The sequence below is a fragment of the Orcinus orca genome, chromosome 7 (genome assembly GCF_937001465.1).
Source record: "Orcinus orca chromosome 7, mOrcOrc1.1, whole genome shotgun sequence".
Lineage (NCBI taxonomy): Eukaryota > Metazoa > Chordata > Mammalia > Artiodactyla > Delphinidae > Orcinus > Orcinus orca.
The window spans coordinates 44,294,484-44,320,150 of NC_064565.1; the positions used below are offsets into that span (position 1 = coordinate 44,294,484).

The 25,667-nt window shown below is 34.7% G+C and overlaps 1 protein-coding gene across 6 annotated transcripts in view; it reads left to right on the forward strand.

The window, feature by feature from the left end:
* GALNT13 (polypeptide N-acetylgalactosaminyltransferase 13) overlaps positions 1-25,667 on the forward strand; it is a 561,510-nt gene that overhangs the window by 354,851 nt on the left and 180,992 nt on the right. For all 6 annotated transcript variants that reach the window (XM_004276801.4, XM_033400037.2, XM_049712719.1 and 3 more), the window contains one exon: positions 5,838-5,955. In XM_004276801.4, coding sequence (XP_004276849.1) covers positions 5,838-5,955 — 118 coding nt within the window. The remainder of the gene's footprint in view (positions 1-5,837; positions 5,956-25,667) is intronic.

Genomic DNA, 25,667 nt, shown 5'->3' on the forward strand with positions numbered 1-25,667 from the left:
CATAGCTCAGAGACTGTGGGTTTGGTTCCAGACCACTGCAATAAAGCAAATATCACAATAAAGCAAGTCACACAAATTTTTGGTTTCCTGGTGCATTTAAAAGTTATGTTTACATTATGCTGTAGTCTTTTAAGTGTGCAAAAACATTGTGTCTAAAAAATATACATACCTTAGGTTAAAAAATACTTGCTAAAAAAATGCTAACCATTATCTGAGCGTACAGTAAGTCATAATCTTTTGGTGGTGAAGGGTCTTGCCTCAGTGTTGATGCCTAATGACTGTGGGATTTTCATAAAATAAGTGACAGTAAAGTTTACCCCATCGATTGACTCTTCCTTTCACAAATTATTTCTCTGTAGCATGCAATGTTGTTAGATAGTATTTTATCCATAGGACTTCTTTCAAAATTGGAGTCAGTCCTCTCAAATCCTGCCACTGCTATATCAACTAAATTTATGTAATATTCTAAATCCTTTGTTGTCATTTCCCAGTTTTCACAGACTCTTTACCAGGAGTAGATTCCATCTCAATAAACTGTTTCCTTTGCTCATTCATAAGAAGCAACTCCACATCTGTTAAAGGTTTGTTATGAGATTGCAGCAATTCAGTCACATCTTCAGGCTCTATCTCTAATTCTAGTTCTCTTGCTATTTCCACCACATCTGCAGTTACATCCTACAGTGAAGTCTTGAACCCCCCAAAGTCATCCTTGAAGGTTGGAATCAACTTCTTCCAAATTCCTATTAATGTTGATATTATGACCTCTTCCCATGAATCATGAATGTTCTTAATCGCATCTAGAAGGGTGAATCCTTTCCAGAGAGTTTTCAATTAACTTTGCCCAGATCCATCAGAGGAATCACTATCTATGGCAGCTATAGCCTAATGAAATGGGTTTCTTAAAGAATAAGAATTGAAAGTCAAAATTACTCCTTGATCCATGGGCTGCAGAATGGATGTTGTGTTAGCAGGCATGAAAACATCATTAATCTTGTTGTACATCTCCATTAGAGCACTAAGGTGACCAGGTTCACCTTAGTAAGTCTCAACAGTGGGCTTAAAACATTCAGTAAACCATGTTGTAAAGAGATTTGCTATCATCCAGGCTCTGTTGTTCTATTTATAGTGCACAGGTAGAGTAGATGTAGCACAATTCTTAAGGGCCCTGGGATTTTCAGAATGGTAAATTAGCATTGGCTCCAACTTAAAGTCACCAGTTTCCTTAACCCCTAACAAGAGAGTCAGCCTATCCTTTGAAGCTTTGAAAGTCAGGCATTGACTTCTCCTCTCTAACTATGAAAGTCTTAAGATGGCATTTTCTTCCAATATAAGGCTGTCTCATCTACATTGAAAATCTGTGTTTTAGTGTAGGCAACTTCAATAATAGCTAGATTTCTGGATAATTTGCAGCTTGTACATCAGCACTTGCTGCTTCACCTTGCAGGTTTGTGTTATAGAGACAACTTCTTTCCTTAAACCTAATAAACCAACCTCTTCTAGCTTTAGAAGCAATCTTCTGCAGCTTTCTCACCTCTCTCAGCCTTCACAGAATTGAAGAGAGTTAGGGCCTTGCACTAGATTAGGCTTGGGTTTAAGAGAATTTTGTAGCTGGTTTAATCTTTTTTTTTTTTTCTTTGCGGTACGCGGGCCTCTCACTGCTGTGGCCTCTCCAGTTGCGGAGCACAGGCTCCGGACGCGCAGACTCCGGACGCGCAGGCTCAGCGGCCATGGCTCACGGGCCCAGCCGCTCCACGGCATGTGGGATCTTCCCAGACCGGGGCACGAACCCGTGTCCCCTGCATCGGCAGGCGGACTCTCAACCACTGCGCCACCAGGGAAGCCCTGGTTAGATCTTCTATCCAGACCACTCAAACTTTCTCCATATCAGCAATAAGGCTGTTTTGCTTTCTTACCATTCATGTGTTCACTGGAGTAGCACTTTTAATTTCCTTCAAGAACTTGCCATTTGCATTCACAACTTGGCTGTTTGGCACAAGAGGCCTAGCTTTAGGCCTATTTCGATTTTCAACACGCCTTCCTCACTAAGCTTAATCATTTCTAGCTTTTGATTTAAAGTGAGAGATGTAGGACATTTTCTTTCACTTGAACACTTAGAGATCATTGTAGGAATATTAATTGGTCTCAGGGAATAGGGAGGCCCAAGGAAAAGAAGAGAGACAGGGGAACAGCTGGATGGTGTAGCAGTGAGGACACACACAACATTTATTGATTAGGTTCACTGTTTTATACGGGCGTGGTTCGTGGTGCACCTAACTACAGTAGTTAACAACGAAGATCACTGATCACAGATCAGCACAACAAATACAATAATAATTTAAAAGTTTGAAATAGTGTGGAATTACCAAAATGACACAGAGACATGAAGTAAGCAAATGCTTTGGGAAAAATGATGCCGATAGACTTACTCAACTCAGAGTTGCCACAAACCTTCAATTTGTAAAATACACAATATCTGCAAATCTCAGTAAATCAAGGGGTAATAAAAACAAAAAAAGTATGCTTATAGTCAGAAAAGAGCTGGCTGAGGGCAAAAGGGTGAATGCTATCCCACAGTGAGAGGAAAGGAGACATTCTTTTCTCTGCGACAAGAGGAAGGAAGAGGCCCTGAGAAACATACACATATTAACGTAGAGATTGAGGGAGTTTAGAGTTCATGATTGAGAGAGTTTAGATTTTATGCATTGCCTCAATCTTCAACTTCTTGAGAATAGTCCAAAACCTTTGGAAAATATTCAGTTAAAAATGAGACAGGTGAACAAATAGAGGTAAAAGGATTGTTAGGTCTTTCTGGACTAGCAGAAGGTCAATAACATGGACTTGTAGCAGGACCAGATGACCTCAGCTTATTACTTTTTTAGTGATTCTCTAGGTCTTAGGAGCAGAGGTAGATGAGAAGGGTAAGTTTGCCCAGGAACCAATATTTATAAAAAGAGAATGGGGTCAGTCAGGCAAGAACAGAGAACCTAGGGTGCTCAGCTAGGTGTTCGCTGACATGGCAGGGTCTTGGAAAGGGGGTGGGAGGAGGGAAGCAAACGATTTCTGCAGGGAGTTATTCTGTGAGAATATGGAGTAGCTAAGGAATGATAACCATCAATGAAGGATAAAAAGTGACTTCCATAGGATTGAAATAGGAGGGGTTAAAAAATTAAAAGGTGTGTTCAGAGAGGCAGAGTTCAACCTCTTAGATCTGAAGTGTTTTTAAATGATTTTGAAATCCAAAATGACAACATGTATATGGGGAGCCAAAATTAGTTGAAGGACACTTAAGATTTTGATTGAACGATTAACATCAGCAACAACAAGAAAGATGTATTACCCAGCCTTATTAACTATTTATACTGTACCAAGCACTGTGCCAAGTGCTTTAGTTCTATTAACTCAATTCATCTTCACCTACTTACTGTGTGGTAGGTAATATTTGCAGCCATTGGGCTGATTATATTTTCCCCAATAAAATTGATGGAATTGGTTGGTCCGACATTGCAGAGACACAACCTTAAAAAGACAATTTTAGCTAACTCAACTATAATCAAGGTTTTTAATTTTCTAGGTACCCTGAACACTTAAGGTCTGCACAGGAATATGTAAATAGTTCATGGGGGGACATTACAAAGCAGTTAACTTAGAACAGAACATGCTATACAACACTGTCTGTGTCTGTAGGTATTATTTAAGGCACCATCCCCGGACTGTTTGAGAGAGCTAACTGACATTGCAAATACACACAAAAAAATTCTCCATCTTCAGAAAATACAGGAATTTTTTGAGCAATTGTTTTTTAAGCTTTTGTTACTTTTCAACTAAAAGTAAAACTTATTTGAGTCATTTTTATGGTTAAGTATATAATTTATTGTAGCCATTTATAATACATTTCTCACATATTTGTAGGAATTATCACCAACTGTAAGACGAAAGTCAATACATGTATTTAAGTTAAATGCATTAGTTCCCTATTAGTAAATAGATAAGTGAACAGGCACTCTGATCGTTAAAAATGCATCCTTAACATTCTTAAGCACCTGGTTACATTATGATAGGGTAATTGCAGCAATTTCTGTTCCTCATTTCATTAGACTGTTCAGCACTGTAATACCTTATACAGTTATTTCCATGGAGTTCCAAAACCCCAATCAGGTGAGGGTCATGGCTACTCCATAATTACCATCTGCTTAGCTTTGTTAGTGTTTCTCTCTATTACTCGTTAGGTCAATGATACTGTTCTTGATAGGAACCCAGCAAGACCAAAAGTAATAAAACAACTCAGACCAAGTGAGGCTCTGCTACTCTGACTGATGGACAGTTAATTACCTGAGTATAAAACAGTGAGAGCACTGGGGGAAATAGAGAACTCTGTGATATGGTAGATATCCAAGTACAATATTATTTGGTAGTTTTTCAATGAACTACACTGTTCAGTTAGAGGACATGATCATATCCGGTGGCAGAAGAGGATATAATTTTGAGAAAAATAGAACATTTGGTTTTCTAACAATCTCAAACTACCCTTGAATAACTCAGGGGTTAATCTGAGTATAATTTATAGTCAGCCCTTGGTATCCAAGGTTTCTCCACATCAGAGGATTCAACCAACCATGGGTTATGTAGTATTGTAGTAGTTACTGTTGAAAAACATCTGCATATAGTTGGACCCGAGCAGTTCAAATCCATGTTGTTCAAGGGTCAACTGTACCTGGATGAGCATTCCAAATCTAAGTTACTAGATCCGTTTCTCATCTTTAGCAGCACAGTAGACTCATCTGGGAACTTTATACAATATCAAAGATCTGGCCGCACTCCTGGCCAATTAAATCTAAATCTGCAGAGAGTGGCACCCAAGCATGGAAATGTATTTTTTAAAGGTGCTTCAGGTGCTGCTAATGTGCTACAAAGGTTGAAAACCTGTATTCAAAAATAATCATTGCTAGTATAGATTCATTTGTGAACAACTAGAACTTTCTTTTTCAGTTTCAATTCACACTGCTTATACAGAAAACTTGTGTGGTTCACACATTAACCACTGATTTTAATGAAACTTTTTAGATTAAAAATTAATTATTCTTTTTGAAACTTAACACCTGACTTCTTAGTTTCTATAGAGAAAGTTTGAATATGAGAACCAAAAGCATTTATTCCTAGTAAAAAGTTTTGGATCTTGGCCAAATGTCCTTCTAAAACTGTGAATAGCATACAGGATTTATGTTTATCCATAGGGTTATATGATTCATTCTATCATTTTAACTGGGTAAACAGCTGTAAACAATTAGATATAAAGTTCTATGGTACTTATACTTATGTGACTATCATTAGATACTTATTGCCTATAAACATTTTACAGCATTTAATATTTTTCATATTTAAATAGGCTATAGATCTTTTCATAGAGAAACCACTTCCATACATTTCTAGAGTTCATATTCAAATAATTTATAATTAGGTGACAAAAGACAACTGGTAGTTTCATGACCAGTTCATCTCTTTAAGGATAGTGCTAAGAGCACTAACTTCTCTTCACTATGCCTTTCAGAAAGGATGTATATGCCTCTGTCTTAAATGGCCAGTGTTCCTTCCTTGTATCTGTTTGATCACCTGTAAGAAAAATATAGACTAATCTAAATTTAGTTTTACAGAAAGTGTGAAATAAAATGCTATTTATTAATTTTAAAACCTCTAACAACTTGGCTTTATGTTTCCAGTTTGAGATTTTTGAGTACTATTTTTTTAATTTAAAATGTCTCAAAAATATTTGCTGTAGTCTCATTAAACTCCACACATTGTTTTCAAAAGATATTCTTTTCTTTTTGTTTTTTTTCAACTAGGACCCCTACTATGGCTGGTGGCCTATTTTCTATTGACAGAAACTACTTTGAAGAGATAGGAACTTACGATGCAGGAATGGATATCTGGGGTGGAGAGAATCTTGAAATGTCTTTTAGGGTAATTGCATTTTACTTTATTTTTTGACTCTGAACATACTATGCTGTAGCATGCACATATAGACTCAGTAATTTACTGTCAAATCTTTTCTGTAAAGTGATACAAATTACTGATCAGTTGGTCATTTTAATACTTGTTTAGAAACTCTGCTAGAGTCTTTTTGCATGCAATATTTACTGTTAAATGGGAAATTAGAGGCATTTTTTAAGTTTTCAAAATAATTCTTTTATACATAATTCAAAGACACTAGGGCTTTTCTAAAAAGACAGGCTTTATTTTTTAATAAAGCATTATCCTATGAAATCACTTTGTGTTTTTGAACTGAAACTTGGAAGTGTTTATGATATCTGAATTTGCAAGTGCTACTTGAGGTTATTCTCAAATACCTTTAAGAATAACCTGTGGTCAAAGGAATTCTGGATAATTCAAGTAACATGATTTTTCACAATCATAGACATTATTGTTTGATAAATCAGTTTTAATAATGCAAATGCACTTATTAAATGGCCTTCCAAGTAAACAAAAATTAAGAATTAATCCCTCGTATAACCAATACTAGGAAGCATATGAATAATTTTAATATATTATTACATTCAAAAATTTTAAATACACATAAATGTTCCATCTTACTAAGAAACAATAAGGGCTAACATACTGTTTTTTTTCTTCAAACCACATTCAGTATCATTTTAAAAATGAGTCAAATTAATAATACTGTTGTTTTTTCTTCCCTATAATTTAACCTGAATGATTTGAAACACTATCGTTTTGCTGGCATTATTTGCACAACAAAATTATTAGAGTTTAGATATATTAATCTATGAAGTTCAAGAGTTATGCCTTTTAATTTCTTATTTAGAAAGTAAACTTTGTTTTTCACAAATATAAATATGTTTGATATTGTGTAAGCAAATGTCAAAATTTGAGAATAAGAATTACTTTGAATTTATATAATGTGGAATTTAATGGATCTTGGATAATCTGAATTATTTTAGAAGGACTAGGATGTCCTTGTTATACAACTTTTTGCCTATAAATCTTCCTAATAGTCCAATGTCTGAGAAGATCATTAGTTAATGAAATTTTATTCTTCCCATATTTGCTTATATACTCATAGTCAGACCGAGCTTGCCCCACAAGACTTAGTAGCATACTCAGGAATGTCTTCTTGTTATGAAGTACAGAATACATCTTTGCACAATCTTTGGGACATTTGGGGACCCAACTTTTTTACTCAGTGTAGTTCTCAAAGTACAGAATATAAGAACTGACAGTTTAAAAGGAAGAAGAAAAAAGAAAGAAGGAAAGGAGGGAGGGAGGGGGGAAGAAAAGAAAGATAGTATACTCAAGACCTTAAAAACAATTTTCTCTTACCCTTAGATTTAATGAAGAGAGTATTTATACATTCATTAACCAATATTCCTTGGATGCTATGCTGGAAATTCATAAGGAAAAAAAATCAACATAGCAATACTACTCTTACCTAGTGATCCTATTGCCCGTCTTTTTTTCCTTCTTTCCTAACATTCTTATTCACTTCTTTTCTGCTCACCTGTTAAGCTTGATTCTCTGCCACTAGGCTCCCCTTACTTTCCTCGCAGAGCTCCCAGATTAGATGGATGCTCTTCATCTAACTGATTGAAAGATGTGTCAGGGAGAAATGTATTAGGAAGGAATTTAGTGGAATAATATGACATGCCAGGAGACCATAATCAGGAAATACAACAGAGATATTAAGGTATCAGAAAGGGAGATTTGAAAATATGGTATGTGATGCAGATACCAGGTGAACAGAGTGAATGCAACTAGTGGCCAAAAGAATGATCAGATCACTAAATAATAACACAGGAGGTTTTCTGTGATTGGTTGTTTGAGATTATTAAGAGATAAAGTACTCCTAACTGACTGGTCTTTGATTTAGTTTCCGTATGCTATCAATAGAAACAAAATGTATATTTTGCTTTTTATTAGACTCTTAATTCATGTTTTACTTTACTTTTCTTTCTATGACATGAATATGTGTTAGCTTAATAGTTGATACCCTGGCTGAGGAAGATATTGAGTGAGAGAAAATGCTGGAACAGTACATTAGCAAAGGCAGGACACTCTCCTTTAGATTAATTTCATAACAAGATGTGTGACTTCAAGAAATGAGAATATGTTGGAGATTTATAATTAGAAGATCTTTGTCTAATATCCAGCTTAATTATTTTACAACAAACATATATTGAACATGTAGTATGTCCTTTACACTTTCCGGATCCTGAGACTGCCAAAGTGAAGAAGGCCTTATGCTTTTACTCTCAGGGAAGCGCATCTCAAAGGAGAGATACATAGGTATCAGTGACAGTAAAATGTGATCATTTCTTTTGTAGATTTATGTATGAGGTTTTCTTGTCTCCATCATGTTAGTATAGGCCAATTACTTAACCTCAACTGTGAAAAGGTGATTATAATAATAGTAAAGTTATAGTTATCTTATAGCTCTGGTCTATGTACATTTGAGGATGAAAAACATAGAAATATTAAATTCCTGCAAAAAATTAGTACTCTGGCTGGCCTTATGGGAGTTTAAGCCAATTCAAAAGAATACACTTTGGGGGATATATTTATAACAGTATCACTTGATCTTTGATTCCCAGAGTATTGTAAGTACTGACAGACCTTGAATATCTGATGAAAACTGTAGACCTCCCAAGAAAGATGCATCCGTCTCCTACACACAGTAGGTTTGAACACAGTTTCAAAGGGTTGAAAAATCCCTTGAAGTCTCTGGATAAAAATTCTTGGCATAAAATAATAGTGACTTCTAATATTTATAGAGCTAGTAAATACAATAGTTGAAAATTGAACCCCAGCATTCTGTGACCAGTGGCCGTGCTGCTAATTACTGTACCACTACCTCCCCTGTAAAGGTCCATCCCTCCGTAACATGACAGCCCTGACAGCTGATGGTGTTATCAGGAGAGGGGTAGAAGCTAACATGCAAATGCAATCTTCCTGCACAATGCCGAGACGGTTGTCTCATCTAGTGACTTTATCATCTTCTTATATGCTTTAGCCTCTTATGGACAATACATGTCCCATAGCAGTGAGAATATGTACAAGTAGATCCTAATGCTCCTGAAAACTTAGTCTCAGATACAGTTCTCCACTCCTTTACACAACAATCATCAAAATAACATAAATTCCAAGATGTAAATGTAAATTTTAACTGATATTATTGATTTCCTACTCAATAGGTACAGGACATACAGTTGTGAACAAAGTAGACAAAACTGTGTGTCCTTATGGAACTTATATTTTAGTGAAGGAGACAGACAATAAACAAGAGAAGCAAAATACATTAATATATTAGTGATAGGGCTTCCCTGGTGGTGCAGTGGTTAAGAATCCGCCTGCCGATGCAGGGGACATGGGTTCCAGCCCTGGTCCAGGAAGATCCCATATGCCAGGGAGCAACTAAGCCCATTTGCCACAACTACTGAGCCTGTGCTCTAGAGCCTGCACACTGCAACTACTGAAGGCTGTGAGCCACAACTACTGACGCCCGTGCGCCTAGAGCCTGTGCTCCGCAACAAGAGAAGCCACCGCAATGAGAAGCCCCCACTCGCCGCAGCTAGAGAAAGCCTGTGTGCAGCAACAAAGACCCAACACAGCCAAAAATAAATAAATTTATTAAAAAATATATATATACTGGTGATAAGTGTTAAAGAGAAAAAACTAAGGAAGAGAAGAGGAATATGAAATGGTAGATCTTGGAAATTGTTAGGGGTTGAAATTTTATATAGGAAGAACTCAGAAATGAATATTCATATAAAATAGTTTATGACAAAATTAACCCAGTATAGTATGAATTTATCATCAAAGGTATCATCTATCTTTAGAAGTCCAATGCACTATCCATTGCACACAGAGCCATTCATCTATCTTTGAATAATATCCCTGATGTTATTAGTACCACCCAATAAGCATCACCACCTGAAATCCTTGCCTTGCATTAGGCAATAGCACAAGAGCATTATTTCCAAAAGCGCACAATATGTGAGATAATCTGTCACTGTAGAACCAACTGAGGTCGTTTAAAAGAGTCAGAAGGCAGCAAAAGACTCAGAAGAGTGTCCCACTGCCCTGAAGCGTAGACTAGTGGTTACAAGAATGGTCTGGGAGGGAGACAGCCTGGGTTCAAGACCTAGCTCTAGCACTTATTAGCTGTGCGAATTTGGGTAAGGTAGCATGTCTCCTAAGCTCTAGTATGTTTGCATCTAGGCTTAACCATAGATAATCAAATGAGAGAATGTTCATGAAAAGCCCTTTAAAACCAGAATATGCAATACATATATAAAATACTGCTGCTCTAAGTGTTAGTCAATATGTGGTTCTAAATCTCTCCTGACCAGAAGGAGATTACATTTTAGAAAAAAACAAAAAACAACAACAACCACAACAAAAAAACTTTCTTTTTAGACTGCTGCAACATCCTCTGAGATAACCACTGACATTCTAAGAACTTACAGTGTAAAATGTTTACCTACACTCATAAAATGGCGTAAATAAAACAACTGAATTTAAAATAACCAGGAAAGTGTCATCTAGAGTTGGTGTGACAGGTACTGAATTTATTACATACACACACACACAAACCTAAGTCAATTTTTTAAACAGACAAAATATATATGAAAAAAGAGTTTCAAGACATTGGACAGTAAGTCATAAATGATGATGGTCTCTGAGAGATGGGAAACAAACAAGGAGGGGCCTTGAGTTGCCATGGCTTTGAGATAGTGTCTAGTCTTCAGCAACATGAAGGGAGACTTAGCCAGATCCCAGTGGACTCCATGAGTTGAGGAAATGGGCCAGAGTGTCTGGAGAGCTCAAGGCAGCTAGAATTTAGTGGACAGAGTAATGGAGAGGAGAGAGCTGCACAAACAGAGAACTCATGAAATATGGAGTACTGAACAGTGCACATGTGTAAGAAGATGACCCAAGGTTGAGGAAGAAACTCATAAATCTTAGAGGTCTCACTGCCCCAGTGCTCACTTAGGACCAGCTATAATGCCTGTACCCTCCAAGCAGACTGATTTGTGGAGCATGGTGTAGAGTAAATATTGGGAAACTACATAATATGCTTTGACATAGGCCATGCAACAAAAAGAAGTCAAAAGTAAGAGTAATAATATTTTGGACTGAATGAAAATGAGCATAAAGCATATCAAAGTTTGTGGTGCCACTAAAAGCAATACTTAGGGGGAATTTAGAGCACTAAATGTCTATATTAAAAGAAGAAAATATAAACGATCTAAAATCAATGACTTCAGCTTCTTCCTTTAGGGACTGGAAAAAAGGGAGGAGAGTAAATCCAAAGTATGTAAGAAAGGAAATAATAGAGATCAAAATAGAAATTATGAAATATAAAAGAGGAAAAGTTTAGATAAAAGTAAGTAAACCAAAAGCTGTTACCTTGAGAAGATCAGTAAAACTGATAAATTTCTGACCACACTTAATAGGAAAAATAGAAGATACAAATTACCAACATTGGAAATGATAACAGTCACATCATTATGGCTTCTACAATTCTTTGAAGGATTAGAAAACAATATTATTTACAGTGTTATGTCAATAAACTTGGCAATTTTGATAAAATAGATAATTTCCTTAAACAATAAAAACTATCAAAGAAGAAGAAATAAATCAACCCAATAATCGTATATTCAGCAATAAATTTGTAGTTTAAAATTCCTTTTCACAGAGGAAACTCCATTGCCAGATGACCACACTGGTGGATTCTACCACACGTTTTGGGTGGAAATAAGAACAGTTCTATACAAAGTTTTAGAAAATTGAAGGGGAGATAATACCTCCTGACTCATTTTATGAGGTCAGCATTTTCAAAGAGCAAAACTTGACAGAGACATTACAAGAATTGAAAACGACACACCAATGTCCCTCATGAATATAGATCCAAAAATTCTAAATGAAACTTTAGTAAATCAATCTTCTCAATATGTAAAATGAATGTACATCATAACTAACTGAAGTTCATCCCAGGAAAGCAAGGCTGGTTTAACATACAAAAATCAATCAACTTAATTCACCAAATTAACAAACCAAAAAAAGAAAAATCAAACAACCATTGGAACAGATGCCGAAAAGTATTTGATGAAACCCAAATTCTATTCCTGATTAAAAAATAAAAAGTAAGTGAGAAAAAGCCCTGAGCAAACTAACAGGGAGCTTCCTCAACCTAATAAAGGGCTTTTGTAAAAATCCTATATCTATTTCATGTTGAAAGACTGAATGTTTTCCCCATAAGATCAGGAAAAGATAAGGGCATTGGCGTTTACCTCCTCTACTTAACATTATGGTGGAGCTTGTAGGCAGTGGAATAAAGCAAGAAGAATAAACAAAACATTAGAAAGGAGAAAGTAAGCTGGTCATTACAGATGACATGATTGTCTAGAAAATTCAGCGGAATGTATTTTTAAAAAACTACTAAAACATTATCTTACCATGTTTGCAGGATACAGGAATACTGTAGTTGTTGTATTTTAAAATACTTGTAACAAACAATCAGAATTAAAATAAAAAGTCATTTAAAATAGAATCAAAAATATGAAATAGTGATAAATCTGACAAAAGATATGCAAAGACCTTTACTCTGAATACCACAATATATTGCTGAGGGAAATTAAAGAGGAACTACAAAAATGGAGAGATATATATACATTTATGATTTGGAAGACTCCATATGCTATTAAGATGTCACATATATGGACAACTAATTTAAAAGAAATAGGCAAAGGCTATTAAGTGGAAACAGGATAGTATTTTTAATAAATAGTACTGGAACAGCTGGATATCCATGTGGAAAAAGTATCTAAAATGCATACCTCACACTATATAAAAAGTTAACTTAAAAGTAAAACCTAAAATTATAAAATTCTAAAGAAAATATAGGAGAAAAATTTTTGTGACCTTTGATTAGGCAACCCATAAAGGTAGAAATCAATAAACTGGACTTCATCAAAATGAAAAAAATTTGCTCTACAAAGCCACTGTTAAGAGATTGAAAGGACAAGTCACTGACAGGAAGAAATTGTTAGTAAATAATATATCTGATAATGGACTTGTATCCAAAAAAACCCAAAGGTTCTCAAAACTCAGTAATAAAACAACCCAAGGAAAAATAGCTCACAGATTTGAAGAGACACTTTACTAAGGAAGGCAGATAGATGGCAAATAACCACATGAGAAAATCTTTAACATTATTCTTTATTAGAGAAATGAAATTAAAATAATGAGATAACACTACACATCTATCAGAATGGCTAAAATTAAAAAAGAACATGTTGGTGAGGATGTAGAAGAGCACATACAATTGAGGTGGGAATGGTACAATGGTACAATAACTCTGGAAAATAATTTTACTATTTCTTAAACAGCTCCTAGGTATTTCCCCAAGGGAAAGGGAAACATGTCCATACAAAGAGATGTACAGTAATTTTCAGAGTAGCCTTATTTGGAATAGCCAAAATCCAGAAACAATGCAAATCTCCATCAAAGGTGAATAAGCTATGATTTATCCATACATGGAATTCTAGTCAGAAAAGTGAGTGAACTATTGATACACCCTAGAACATTGTGAATCTTGAATAATTGCGACTGAATGAAACAAACCAGACAAAAGGATAACATACGAGTCCATTTACATAAAATTTTAGAAACTGTAAACTAACCTATGAATGGCAGGAAGCAGATAAATTGTCTAGGGGCTGGAGATTGAGGTGGGAGAGAAGAGCTGGAGGGAAGGATTACAAAGGGTCATATGAAAACTTTGGGGGCTAACGGAGATATGCATTATCTTGATTGTGGGGATGGCCTCACAGATTTCACATATGCCAAAATTTATCAAATGGTACAATTTAAATATATGCAGTCCGATGTATATTAATTATACTTCAGTAAAGCTATTAAGTATTAAAACATGCACACACACACACACACACACACACACACACACACACATCTTCCAAAGAGAAACAAATGAAGGAAAATTGTAATTGATGGTAACTAGTCAGCTGTAGACCTCTATAGTTTAGGGGAGATTCTCATTATATCTTAGCCCGTTTTCTTTTATTTATTTATTTTTTTTTAACATCTTTATTGGAGTATACCGGTTTCTTTTAAATACGCTAGATATGATTCTAACAATCTACTTCTCAGGATAGCTATGTGGATTAAATAAGACAATACTTATTGAATTTTTTATAAACTGTACCATACTGTGGACATTTTAATTTTATTATTATCACTACCCTTAAAAAGTAAGCTGTTTTGTCAACAACCAATAGTTTAATTAACAAGGTGGAATTTACTTTAAATACCCCAATTTTCTTTCCTTCCAAGTCACTCTGTAAGCAGCAATATATTTATCTGAAGAACATAACCAAGTGAAATGTTTCATGATGTGAAATCCATTTATTTCCAAATTGCACAAGCAATGAAGTAGAAAAGAGAGTTGACATAATAAATAATGGAAAAATGAAAGGCAGAAGTTTTCATTGAACAGAATAGCATGGTAAATGAGGTGAAAATGTTTGTAGACTTTTTGGGGATTGTGGTACCCAGGCTTTTCAAAGTATTAAAAGAAAGTAAAGAATTTTCTAGAAATGTCCATGCAGTTCTAATTTTGACAAATGAAAATGTCAGTCATAATAATTTGTTAAATAGAAATCAATTTTGACAAAAGTCTAGTTGAATTATTTCTGTTAGCACTCTTTGCTTTTATTTAAACTTAATTCATGCAAATCTGAGCATACTGGATTGTCTATCATATATAAAACTTGACTGTTTTTATTTGCCTGGTCATAGAAATCAGACTATAATAGAAATCTTTTAGTTAAGTTAGCTTAATCTAACTAAGTTCATGTGTTATCCACGATTTTGGTGGAGATGGTTTTGTGAAATAGTTTGATTTAAATATAATAAAATACTCTCTTAATATTAACATAGAGATTTCTTAGCCTCTTTTTCCCCCCAGATTTATTGAGGTATAACTGACAAAAATTATATATATTTGAGGTTTACAACATGATGTTATGCATATGTGATGTGGGAAATGATTACCACAGTCAAGCTAATTAACACGTTCATTGCCTCACATAGTTATCTTAAGATCTACTCTCAGCAAATTTCAGGTATATAATACAGCATTATTAACTATAGTCACCATACTGTACATTAGATCTCAGAATTTATTCATCTTATAACTGAAAGTTTGTACCTTATTGGCCTATTTTTTTAAAAAAGTCTAAGAGGTCATAAACTTAGACATAAAAGTCCAAGAGATCATGTTCATGTACAGCCTCCATAAAGAATATAAACCAATATCAATGATTTAGTCCAGCAAACTACTCTAAGGTTACCTATCTGGTGCAGGATAAACCTTAAACACATTGCATGTGGCTTAAAATTTTTGCTTCTGTGCTTACAATTAGATTTTCTGGCATGTGGACCACCACTCTAACTTAAACAATTGTTTAAACATCTCTCTTTATTCAGTCTCCTTATCCTTTGTTTAATTGATATTATAGAATAAAATATTTCTAGATAAGGGATAGCTGAGACTTTGTTTCTAGGGACTGTGTTACATCTATTATATATTTTTAGAACATTGGGTCAGTAGGATCATATAATGATATTTAATTAAGGTGTCTATAGAGAACTCTATTTTACCAAAATAAATGGGTTAGAATTTTATTTTGAATGTTAAGTACAATACATACCTGATTTCCCTGCTCCCTTAGAAAGCACAAGTTAACGACAGGAAAATTAGATATTAATCAAACTTTAGTGTTAGAAAATGTTAGCAGAACTTGTTTTGCTTTTAAAATTATAATAGCCTAAGGCTTGGTAATTTTCATAACTCTACCTCTTCATTTGAACTTTCTAGTTCACTGAAGCAGAATGTGAGAACAGACGTACACTGGATAGTCATCTATGTGATGTTTCACCTCGTAAACATACACTACATGGAGACATACTTAGTTTTAGAAATATAAGGCATTGTAGGAGACTTAGGTACACTAGGACTTGTTATTAATCTCTGGTTCCCTTTTACGGTCACTTAGTTATCTCTTAAAGTGATTTTTTTGAAAAATATTCTTTGGAGTTGTTAGTACTACTCACAGTTTAGTACCTTCTTGAACCAATAACATTCATTGTTTCTTTTTCATGACCTCATAAAGTCTTATCATATGAGTGTTTCTCTGAAAATGTAAACATATACTATATATGTCAGCCTGCAAATGTACTCATCTAATGTCCAACTTATTCTGTCTGCTCTCTGTTTATTTTATCCATTTATCTGTCTATCAATCATCTGTCGATCTACCTATCTATCTAAATTTATGTGTATGTGAGTCTGAGTGCAAATAATTAAATATTCATGAAGACTCAGAATGCAAGTCTCATAGTTATTGTAAAGGATATAATGTGACAATAAATATATGGATTTTAAAGTTTACAGCTTAAATGATCTCTATTGCAAATGAGTGTTGAGAGATACTCACCAGACATCCTGAAGGAGTTGGGACTCAGATAATTAGGAGAATTAGTGAACTGTGAAGCTCTGAAGATAGATAGAAATGAAATGCATAAAATGAGAAAGAAATGGAATGAAAATGATATAAAAAGTTATCTGTAAAATCTACATTTTTATTTCCATTAATATATAAACCAGAGTTGAGTGATATTTTTACAGGGTTTATTCAGAAATACTCATTGAGAATAAATTTTACTGAAAGATCACTCTAAATTTTTCTTCTGTCTTCTTGAATTAAACCATTAAATGGAAATAAAGATACGGGAAAGAGAAACTATTGATTTCTGAACTATGATAGAAACATTTTTGATGATGTTATTCTTTAACAAATGCAGGTACATTTCACAGATACTAAGAGGAATTTCCCTGTATATAGCAATAGCAATAAGCCAGATGTACCTAGTTTTTTACTGAGTTTTAGCACATTAAGAAACCAACAATCTTTATTAGAGACAAATATCTGAAATGTCACTTTTGGGAAATACACTCCAATTCTGTGACTGTTTTCTGATCCCTCTCTGCTAATGTGCTGATACCCCATGTGTATTCATGTTAACTATAAAAATCTTTATGATCCTTCTGATCCTAAATATGAAGGACTTCAATTTAACTGTTTGAATTTATGGCAATAAAAAGAGCTTTTTGAAGAATTTAATGTGCTCAGAATTATTGCAAAGAAAAATTTGACACTTTCTGCCATGGCCTTATTTTACTAAAGCTTCCCGTTAAGTGTACTTAATCATACAAAATGGCGCTGAGAATTAAGTCAGTTATCCTGCTGATTTACATTTAAAGTGTGCCTAAAATATTCTGATAATGAAATGTTTAACTTTCTTTTTGTATCTAAATATGTGCTCAGTGAATTAACTTTGAACTATTTATTTTACAAATCAAGGTTCCATTTTTTTCTTAATGGAACAGGAAAGTTAAAGCAAATAACTTCCAAAAGTATTTCTAGTTTTGAAATTTTAAGGATCATTTATATATCTTGGGTTTGGTGAAATGAAATAAACCTGCCATTAAATTCAAACAAAGTTTGCAAGTAAATTTAGTTTGGAGAATTCACTAATTAACTCAAATATTTGTTAGTAGTTGGACATACAGACATGTAGAAGATCAGTCCCTGGTCTGATAGAACTTGTGCTAGAGGAAGAGGATAGACAATAAATGAGTAAACAGAAAAATAGTCTGTTAAATTCAGATCAAGATGAGTGCCTTGAAGAAAGTAAAATGAGAGGTAGAGCATTGCATTTCCTTAGAGTGGTCAGGGAAGACCATTCTAAGGAAGCATTTTAGCTGAGACCAAACGGACAGGAAGAATCCAGCTGTGCAAGGCTTTGCAAAGAGAACATTCAATATAGAGCATAATGCAAGACAGAGTATTACAACTCTCATTCCAAGTCTGTAGGAGCACAAATATCCTAATGCTTTGGGGGAGGGAAAGCTTTCTTATTCAACAGTTAAGAACAATTTATTCTCTCAGAACAACATTTGCTGAACAAACTAAACTTCTCTAGGAGTTTATTTTTTGATGAGGCTTTACATTTGAATAGTGCTTTATAGAATTCTTTTACACATATTATCGTAATGGATCTCAGTAGCTTTTCTCCCCCCATATATTTGGTTTTAACTTTAATGCATTTTTTATGTTTGCATTATACTTCAGATTACCTCTCTATAGCAGTCAGGTATCAATCTACCCTCATCTTATCCATCAATCAATGTAAATAATTACATACCTAGACCTGCACTAGACACTCCGGATGGTATATCTGCAAGGTATACCATCTCCAAATTGATTGAGAGTTTGGAGAGTATAATGGCATCTAGGATCATTTCAAGTTGCAAACATAAAACTCATTAAGTTCAAAGAAGGGAGAGATTTCTGTGATCTAAGATAACCAGGGAAGAATTTATAAATGAAAAATTCAAGAGTCTTGCCTTATAGACAGCAGGACAGAAGAGGAGCAGGGGCCAGAAATCAGTGAACTCTCAGATCTTTACTCTTGTGATCCTACTTTGTGCTTTGAGCCATACCTATGTTTAGGCTAGAATGTCTGGTTCCCCCGCCTTTTGTTTTCCCTCTTGAGAATAAAATATCAGTAAGCCATTAAATATATATTTTGCCAAACTAGGTTTCACGTGACAGAGTTAATGAAGTATCCATTAAAAACCCCAGAAATTGAACCTATTACTTTTTTATATACCTATATTTGACCCCTTGAAGATTTCTAGGACAAAATTCCGAAACTGTTGTTTCTATATATGTTCATTCAATTTGTAAACCTGGTGTACCTTGCTAACCAAAATGAACACATTCAAAATCAAATTCATGTACTTTTTATTAAAGAGCCAAATTTAGATCTCTATGGTAACCACTGCAGTAAATGTACATCTTAAGCTATGATTATACTGTCACTCTTAGTGATGTCTGTCTTAAGTACATGACTACCAGTCGTTTCACTGTTGTTCTAGTCAACCAGAAATGTAGTTTAAAAAGGAAACCTATTATGAGACTTATTTAAATAAGGCTGAATGATTTCAGCAATAACTGATTCTAGATGCCAGGAATGATTCTTTTGAGGGTGTGAGATAATGTGGAGGGAAGACTTTGATCCAACTGTTCAGAATTTGAGTATTATGTACCAATGAAATTGAATTTTAAGTGCCATTGAAAACGTAGTTGGAGCTTTTTAAATAGATTTTTAAATTACCCTTAAAAATATATCTATGTTGAAAAGTTTCACTATATCTGCAAAAATTCAAACTTGATGAATTAAAAATTCTTAAAATATTTTATTACCAAACTACCACTGGTTTACACTGCAAATATGCTAAAATTGAAATCAAAATTTGGTGTAGCATTTCTCTATTGCCACCATGATGTGCCTGGCTACTAAAACTTGTTTCTACATGAGCTCCTCCATTGTCAAAGATTTGACTACACTTTTCTACTCATTTTATTATTTCATAGTTCAACAATATGCAGTCTTGATCTTATATATTTTCTCTATTTTAATTGGTCAACCAAAATGTTATTTGTTTTATTTTAATATTTTTATTGAAGTATAGTTGATTTACAGTGTTGTGCCCATCTCTGCTGTACAGCAAAGTGACTCAGCTATACACATCAGACATTCTTTTGTTTATATTTTTTCCATTATGGTTTATCATAGGATATTGAATATAGTTCTGTGTGCTATGCAGTAGGACCTTGTTGTTTTATTTATGTTTTTAAATTCTGTATTTTAATTGGTCAACCGACTCTATATTCTATATTTTTATTTGGGTTTGAGAAATCATCTTAACCTCTGGAATTCCTGAATTAAGATAGGAATCTATAAATAAATTGTTTAAGGGTAAAATGTCCCACACTAACCCTGTAATGATGAATGGTAATTAGACCTAATGAAAGATTAGTGCTCCTTGATCATTTCCCTGGCCCTGCAAGAGAAGACCCCAGGAACTACAAGCTTTGTTTTCATTTTGGGGGTACAGAATGGAAACTTGACTCTTTAAGGTCATGGAAAGTTAAAGGTGTACCTGAGGAAGTTGGAAATGTGTTACAGAGTGGAGGCAAAGTATAAGGAAGGTGACAGATTTGAGAGTTAGCTTTACAGAGTTGATAGTTTAATGAGCATATGAGAATGGATATTTGCCAAGAAAGAAAATATAGAGGGCGGAATAGCAAGGCATGTCCTTAGGTAGCACCTGCATTTAGGGGTGGGAGAAAAAAAGAGAAAGCAAACGCTAGGACAAAGCTGTCAGGGAAGAACAAATGTATACATCAGAAGAACTTAGAATGTTATGGTGATTGTCAACAGTGTCAAATGCTGCAGAGAAGTGAGAAAGAATAATGAAAGCTCATAAAAAGTTTCATGTGTAGTTCAGATGATAGAATCGAAATACTAGAATATAAGATGTTAAGAAAATTGAATTGTAAAGATAACGTAGAGAAAAGCCAAACTTTTTAAGAAGTTTCTCAGCAAACAGGAAAGAAAATGCATGGTAACTTAAAGGGTAAATATGATCAAGGTAATTATTTTATGTTTGCTATTCTTTTATCATAGGAGATAAAGTAAATGTAAGCTGATAGAAAGGATTTAAAAATCTAAAATGTACTGAAAAAGAAAGAGAAAGGAACAACTGATGAGATAAATATCTACAGATGTTGGAAGAATATTCTAGATATAATAAAGTACACCTGTGTAATTCTTTTTAGTTTACCACACAGTTTTATGCTCACTATTTCACTACGTTCTTACCAGAGCACTGTGGATGAGTTGTTGTTATTGTCTTATTCTATAATTAAAGGTTTTGAGTTGCAAAGAAACTAAGTCATGTGGCTGGAAGTTGTAAGGGCTGAGCATCAAACCCACACCTTCTGCTCCTACTCTAGAATTCCTCTATTTGAGTTTAAGGTCCTAAAGGCAGGATATTTATCTTTGGAGAGTTGACTCTTTTTCTTAAAATGGAGAAAAGAAGCTAAGGCTATATGAGATATTTCAAGGTGGAAATGAATAGAAAGTTGGCTCGACTGTTTCTGAGCTCAAGAAAAGTGGAAAGCAGAAGATTATCTACAGAGAGGATGGGATTGATATTGGGAGCTTGATGAGAGGAGACAGTTTTGGATTAAAGGCAACTTCTTCAGCAAGCACCTGAATGAGCAATGATGTTCTCTATGAAACAAACTTTAAATGTCCTAAGAATGACATCTTGCAATTTTAATGAAACAGAGAAGAGGAAATTATCTTCCCTGTGCTTTAAGCATCATATCTGGATGCATCACACTTCTTCTAAAGTGTAATGTAACCTACACTGACTACTACCAATTTGTTTTTAAAAAATTTAAAACTGTCAAAGTAGAGTATAACTTCCCTTCATAGTGGGTTTTGTGGGTATTTGTAATGAGCGCTTGAGGTGATATCAATATGGATATTTTTATGTGTTTCACGTTTATCTCACTAAACATTTTATAGCAAAAAAAAGATACCTGTAAGATGATTTTTGGAAGGGAATCGTAGTGTTCCATAGTTGGCATTAGAGTTTTATAGGTGTTGCCAAGGGAAATTCTTTATCTGAAGCAAAACGTATAGCTTTGTATGAAAATGTCTCAGGTCCTTGATAAAAAAACAAAATGTCTCCAGCTAATTAAAAAGCAGGAAAAGAAAATTCTGTCCATGAAGGGATTATGGTTGGAGTGAGTACTCTTAAGACAGTCCTTTTCTTGTAGGCATGAGAGACTGCTCTTCAACTGTCAAGTGCAAACTGATGACTAGACATTAATATGCTCAGTCCTAACACTCACAACACCTAAGACTGGCCTGTGAGCTACTTGAAGACAGAGAGCCATGTTTATTATCCTTTCTCTAAGCCCCAGAGCCCAGCATGGTGCTTGACACAAAGTCAATGGCTAGTAAATATTTGCTCGGTAGATGCCAGCCAAGTTCTGAGGGAAAATGCTTGAGGGGAGAGAGGTCATTCCCTCTCCTCAAATTTATCACAGGCCTTCCATTTGAAAAGCACTTGACGGCTTTGCAAATTATACAGGAAGTTTCATTTAAACTAAAATGTTATAGCTGCAATCAGGGGAGGTGGATGGTTTAAAGATGGAGAAATTGAGTAACTGAAGGATAACAGTTTTGGAGGTACCAGGTTTTCTTTTCCTACCCCATCCAAGTTCTTTTTAAGTATCTCTGGCATTCATAAAGAGCAGGAGATGCTGTCACACACTGTAGCTGGATACCCAGGTGGTCTACTGGTATTCAGAGGGGACTGTTCTGGCATGAATTCTAGGGCAGCATCACACAGCTGTCGTGGGCTGCTCTGTGGCTGCAAGCGGCAGATGTTACTGATACCTGACAGGCGGTCAGGTCGTCAGACACAAGAGGACACCAGTGTAAAATGCAAAATATCTGTCCCAAATCTCATTTAATAATCACAGACCCTTTCCATCTAGTTCTCAAAAATCTCATCTACATACAATTTTTCACCGTTTAAATGTATTTGTAGGATTAATTATACAATGAGGAACGCACAAATGCCAATCATTCTAGATTTTTCTTAGTCACTAGTCCCCTTAAAAGCACTGACAATATTCCAAAACCTCCAGTATTATCAAACTTTAAGATTATTGATTATTGAAAGATGAAAAAGCGTCACTGTACTGCATATTATTTGTGTTCTTTTTTCACGAATTATCTGCCTGTGACCATCTATGCTAATAAAAAAGCAATACTTTATTGTAAATATGAAAAACTAGGCCCTAATTTTCTTAAGCAGAGCCACCTTATCTTACATCGGAGTTTCAATATCCGGTAGGCTACTCGATGGTCTTCATTTTCACATGTCATTTAAGCAGCAGAAGGGAGATTTGCCATAACACAGTCAGGACTATGTGTTGCTCTGTTGATCTAAAGGGGAACTGGGAAATTCTGCAATACCAGCCGTCCTAATAAGATGTGGAATAACGACAGGTAACAATTCTCCTGATGCCAGGAAACACAGTGGCCATAATGTGTGGTAATTCTGAAGGTCGGAATGCTCCAAGGCTAAGAAAGTTGTTGAGAGGCAAAAAGTAATAGTGGAATTTATATATTAAAATGTTGGCCTGTGTACATTAAAGGTATTTCCACTATTCATTTTAACTGCTGAGAATGGGTGTTTGTGTTTGAGAGGAGTGGGAGACGAGGATAAAAGGACTCCATCTGTGACCACAACTACCTCACTATACTTGTGATGCACACTGGTTCACACACAGACTGCCTCAGTTCCTTTTCAGAAGAATTCCTCCACTTCGTCACACCCAGTATGAGCACACCTTTTCGTGCTTCTGCTCTATGTTGCTTCTCTCCCTTCCTTGTACCTCATCCCCTACACCTCAACCCCCAAGAATCACTTGCTAAGTCTTTGGCAAAGGAAAAAGATGAACTGGCTTGGGAGACTGCCCTTAAACTCATTTCAGGATTAATTTGTTAAGTCCTTTATCAAATGAGTAGATATAAGAGGGTCCATTTTGAATTTGGGGCTTTCAGGAGGTTCAGTTCTAAGTTAAGAGGCAAAGTACTTTATAAGGCAAAGCAGTTAATAACTGGATATTTTTTGAACCAAATTAATGGGATATATGAAATGGTATAGATTCAACTCAGAATTTTCTACATTTAATGCCAAGGTGAAAACAAAATCTTCAAACAAATTACTCTAATATATGGCTATTTCTTGAAAAACTCATGGAGAACAAAAGTGCTTTTGTATTTTTTATTGTTTTCATAACATTTGTGACCTTTCTAAAATAGAATTCCCAGACTTGAAGGGAGAAGACACATTGATTGCCTCACAATAAGTTTTGCAAACTCAGACTTTCTCTTGCTCAGAGAATGGTATCTTTACCATGTACTTCTAATACAGCTAAAGTAAAGTAAGCTCATCTAAGGAGGAAAATGTGGATTCAAATTTTGGAGAGTTTTATCATTCCCATCTAAAAATCTGATCTCTGAAAGTGGTATTTACTCTATACAAAGAGATTAATCTGAATCCTAGAAACTCAGAAGAAAACCTAGTCTTCTTTTCCATGTGAATTTTCTGAGGACTGTCAAGCTTAAGTGACTTGTTCCAAATCCTGCAATCAATTTGTGTTTATTTCAAGTCCAGAATCCAGTTTTCCAATTTCAAATCAGATGCTTCCTTCTCTTTTTCATACAAATAATCATTCTATTAAAAAAAAATTATCAAGTACTGGATGGATTCCTCAGACATGTTGAATCTGTGATCTCTGGCAACTCAGGTGAGCACTTAAAGGCCACAGAAGCTTGATGTACAAGAGTCTTCATCTTGAGATGTTATGGTGATATCAGGATATGACTTGAGCTCTAGAGACCTCTTCCAGATTGCATAAATGACCTCAATTACACTATGAAGTGAAAACTAGGTTAAGAGACAAACCAGCCAATTAAAGAAGACATTCCCCAAATCAAGCTGACTATGAAGAATAACTGGGAAGTTTCTTGTCCAGAATGAATAGAAAATGCCTACTGAGCCCCTTATCATGACTTCCATACCTCCTGTGTTTCTGCCAACTTATCAAAGATCACAGCGTCTTCAGGGTCTCACTGAAGGCTCTTTTAGACTTTGTTTCAACTGTAAGAATTAAAGGATTTGTCATCAGTCTACTTGAATATGTATAAACAAAGTGGAGACTTGAAGTGCCGATGGGGATTATTTGAAACAAACAATGAATGTAGAGTGAGATAGGTTGAAAACAGTCATGGTAACTTGTTTCATTTTTCGCTTTGCCAGAACTAAGAAAAAAGCTTTTGTTCCCAATTCCACTTTATAATAGATACATTTTGTGTACACTCTGTAATTTTCCAGATTCCTCTATATCAATATTAAGAGATCAATCAGTTAATATGTACTGAGCACCAATATTTCAAGCATTTTTAAACTTTGCACACACTTATGTAACAGTATATTTAAGTTGTGATTTTTTTCACTATGTGTGAATTATACCAGTTACGTAAAGTGAAACGTGATGATGAAATTCAGTTTCATAAAGTGACTTTCAATTTCATGTGACGATGAAGTTCAGTTTCATAAAGTGAAATGTGTGATATTTTTTCTCAAAGAGATAATAATGTGGTCAGGGAGATAAGACTAATATATACAAATAATATATTTATGTCAGTATACACACAGATAAATATACATGCACACACACAAATATTTATCAAGATGGCATACTATATAGAACTGAAAGCTAAATGGGGTAGAGTGGGATGAATGTACAGTAGTAAATGCTATGAGTCAGTGAAAATTAAGATCAGTGAAAGATAGCATAGTTAAGAACTGGTTACTGGAAGAAAATGTATATAAAATGAGCTTATTAGAGAGGACAAAATAGATAAGGGAAAGCACATACAATAATTCTTAATTTTAATCCCCCAAATTATGTCAAGTTATTGAATTCCCTTCTATTTCCCTTGCCATCACTCTGGTCCCAGTCATTCTCATCTCTTTCCTAGATGATTACAATAACCCCTTAATAAATCTCCCCTATTTGCTTCATTCCAATTCTTTTTCATATAAAGGCTAAGTATTGTTACGTGCACTG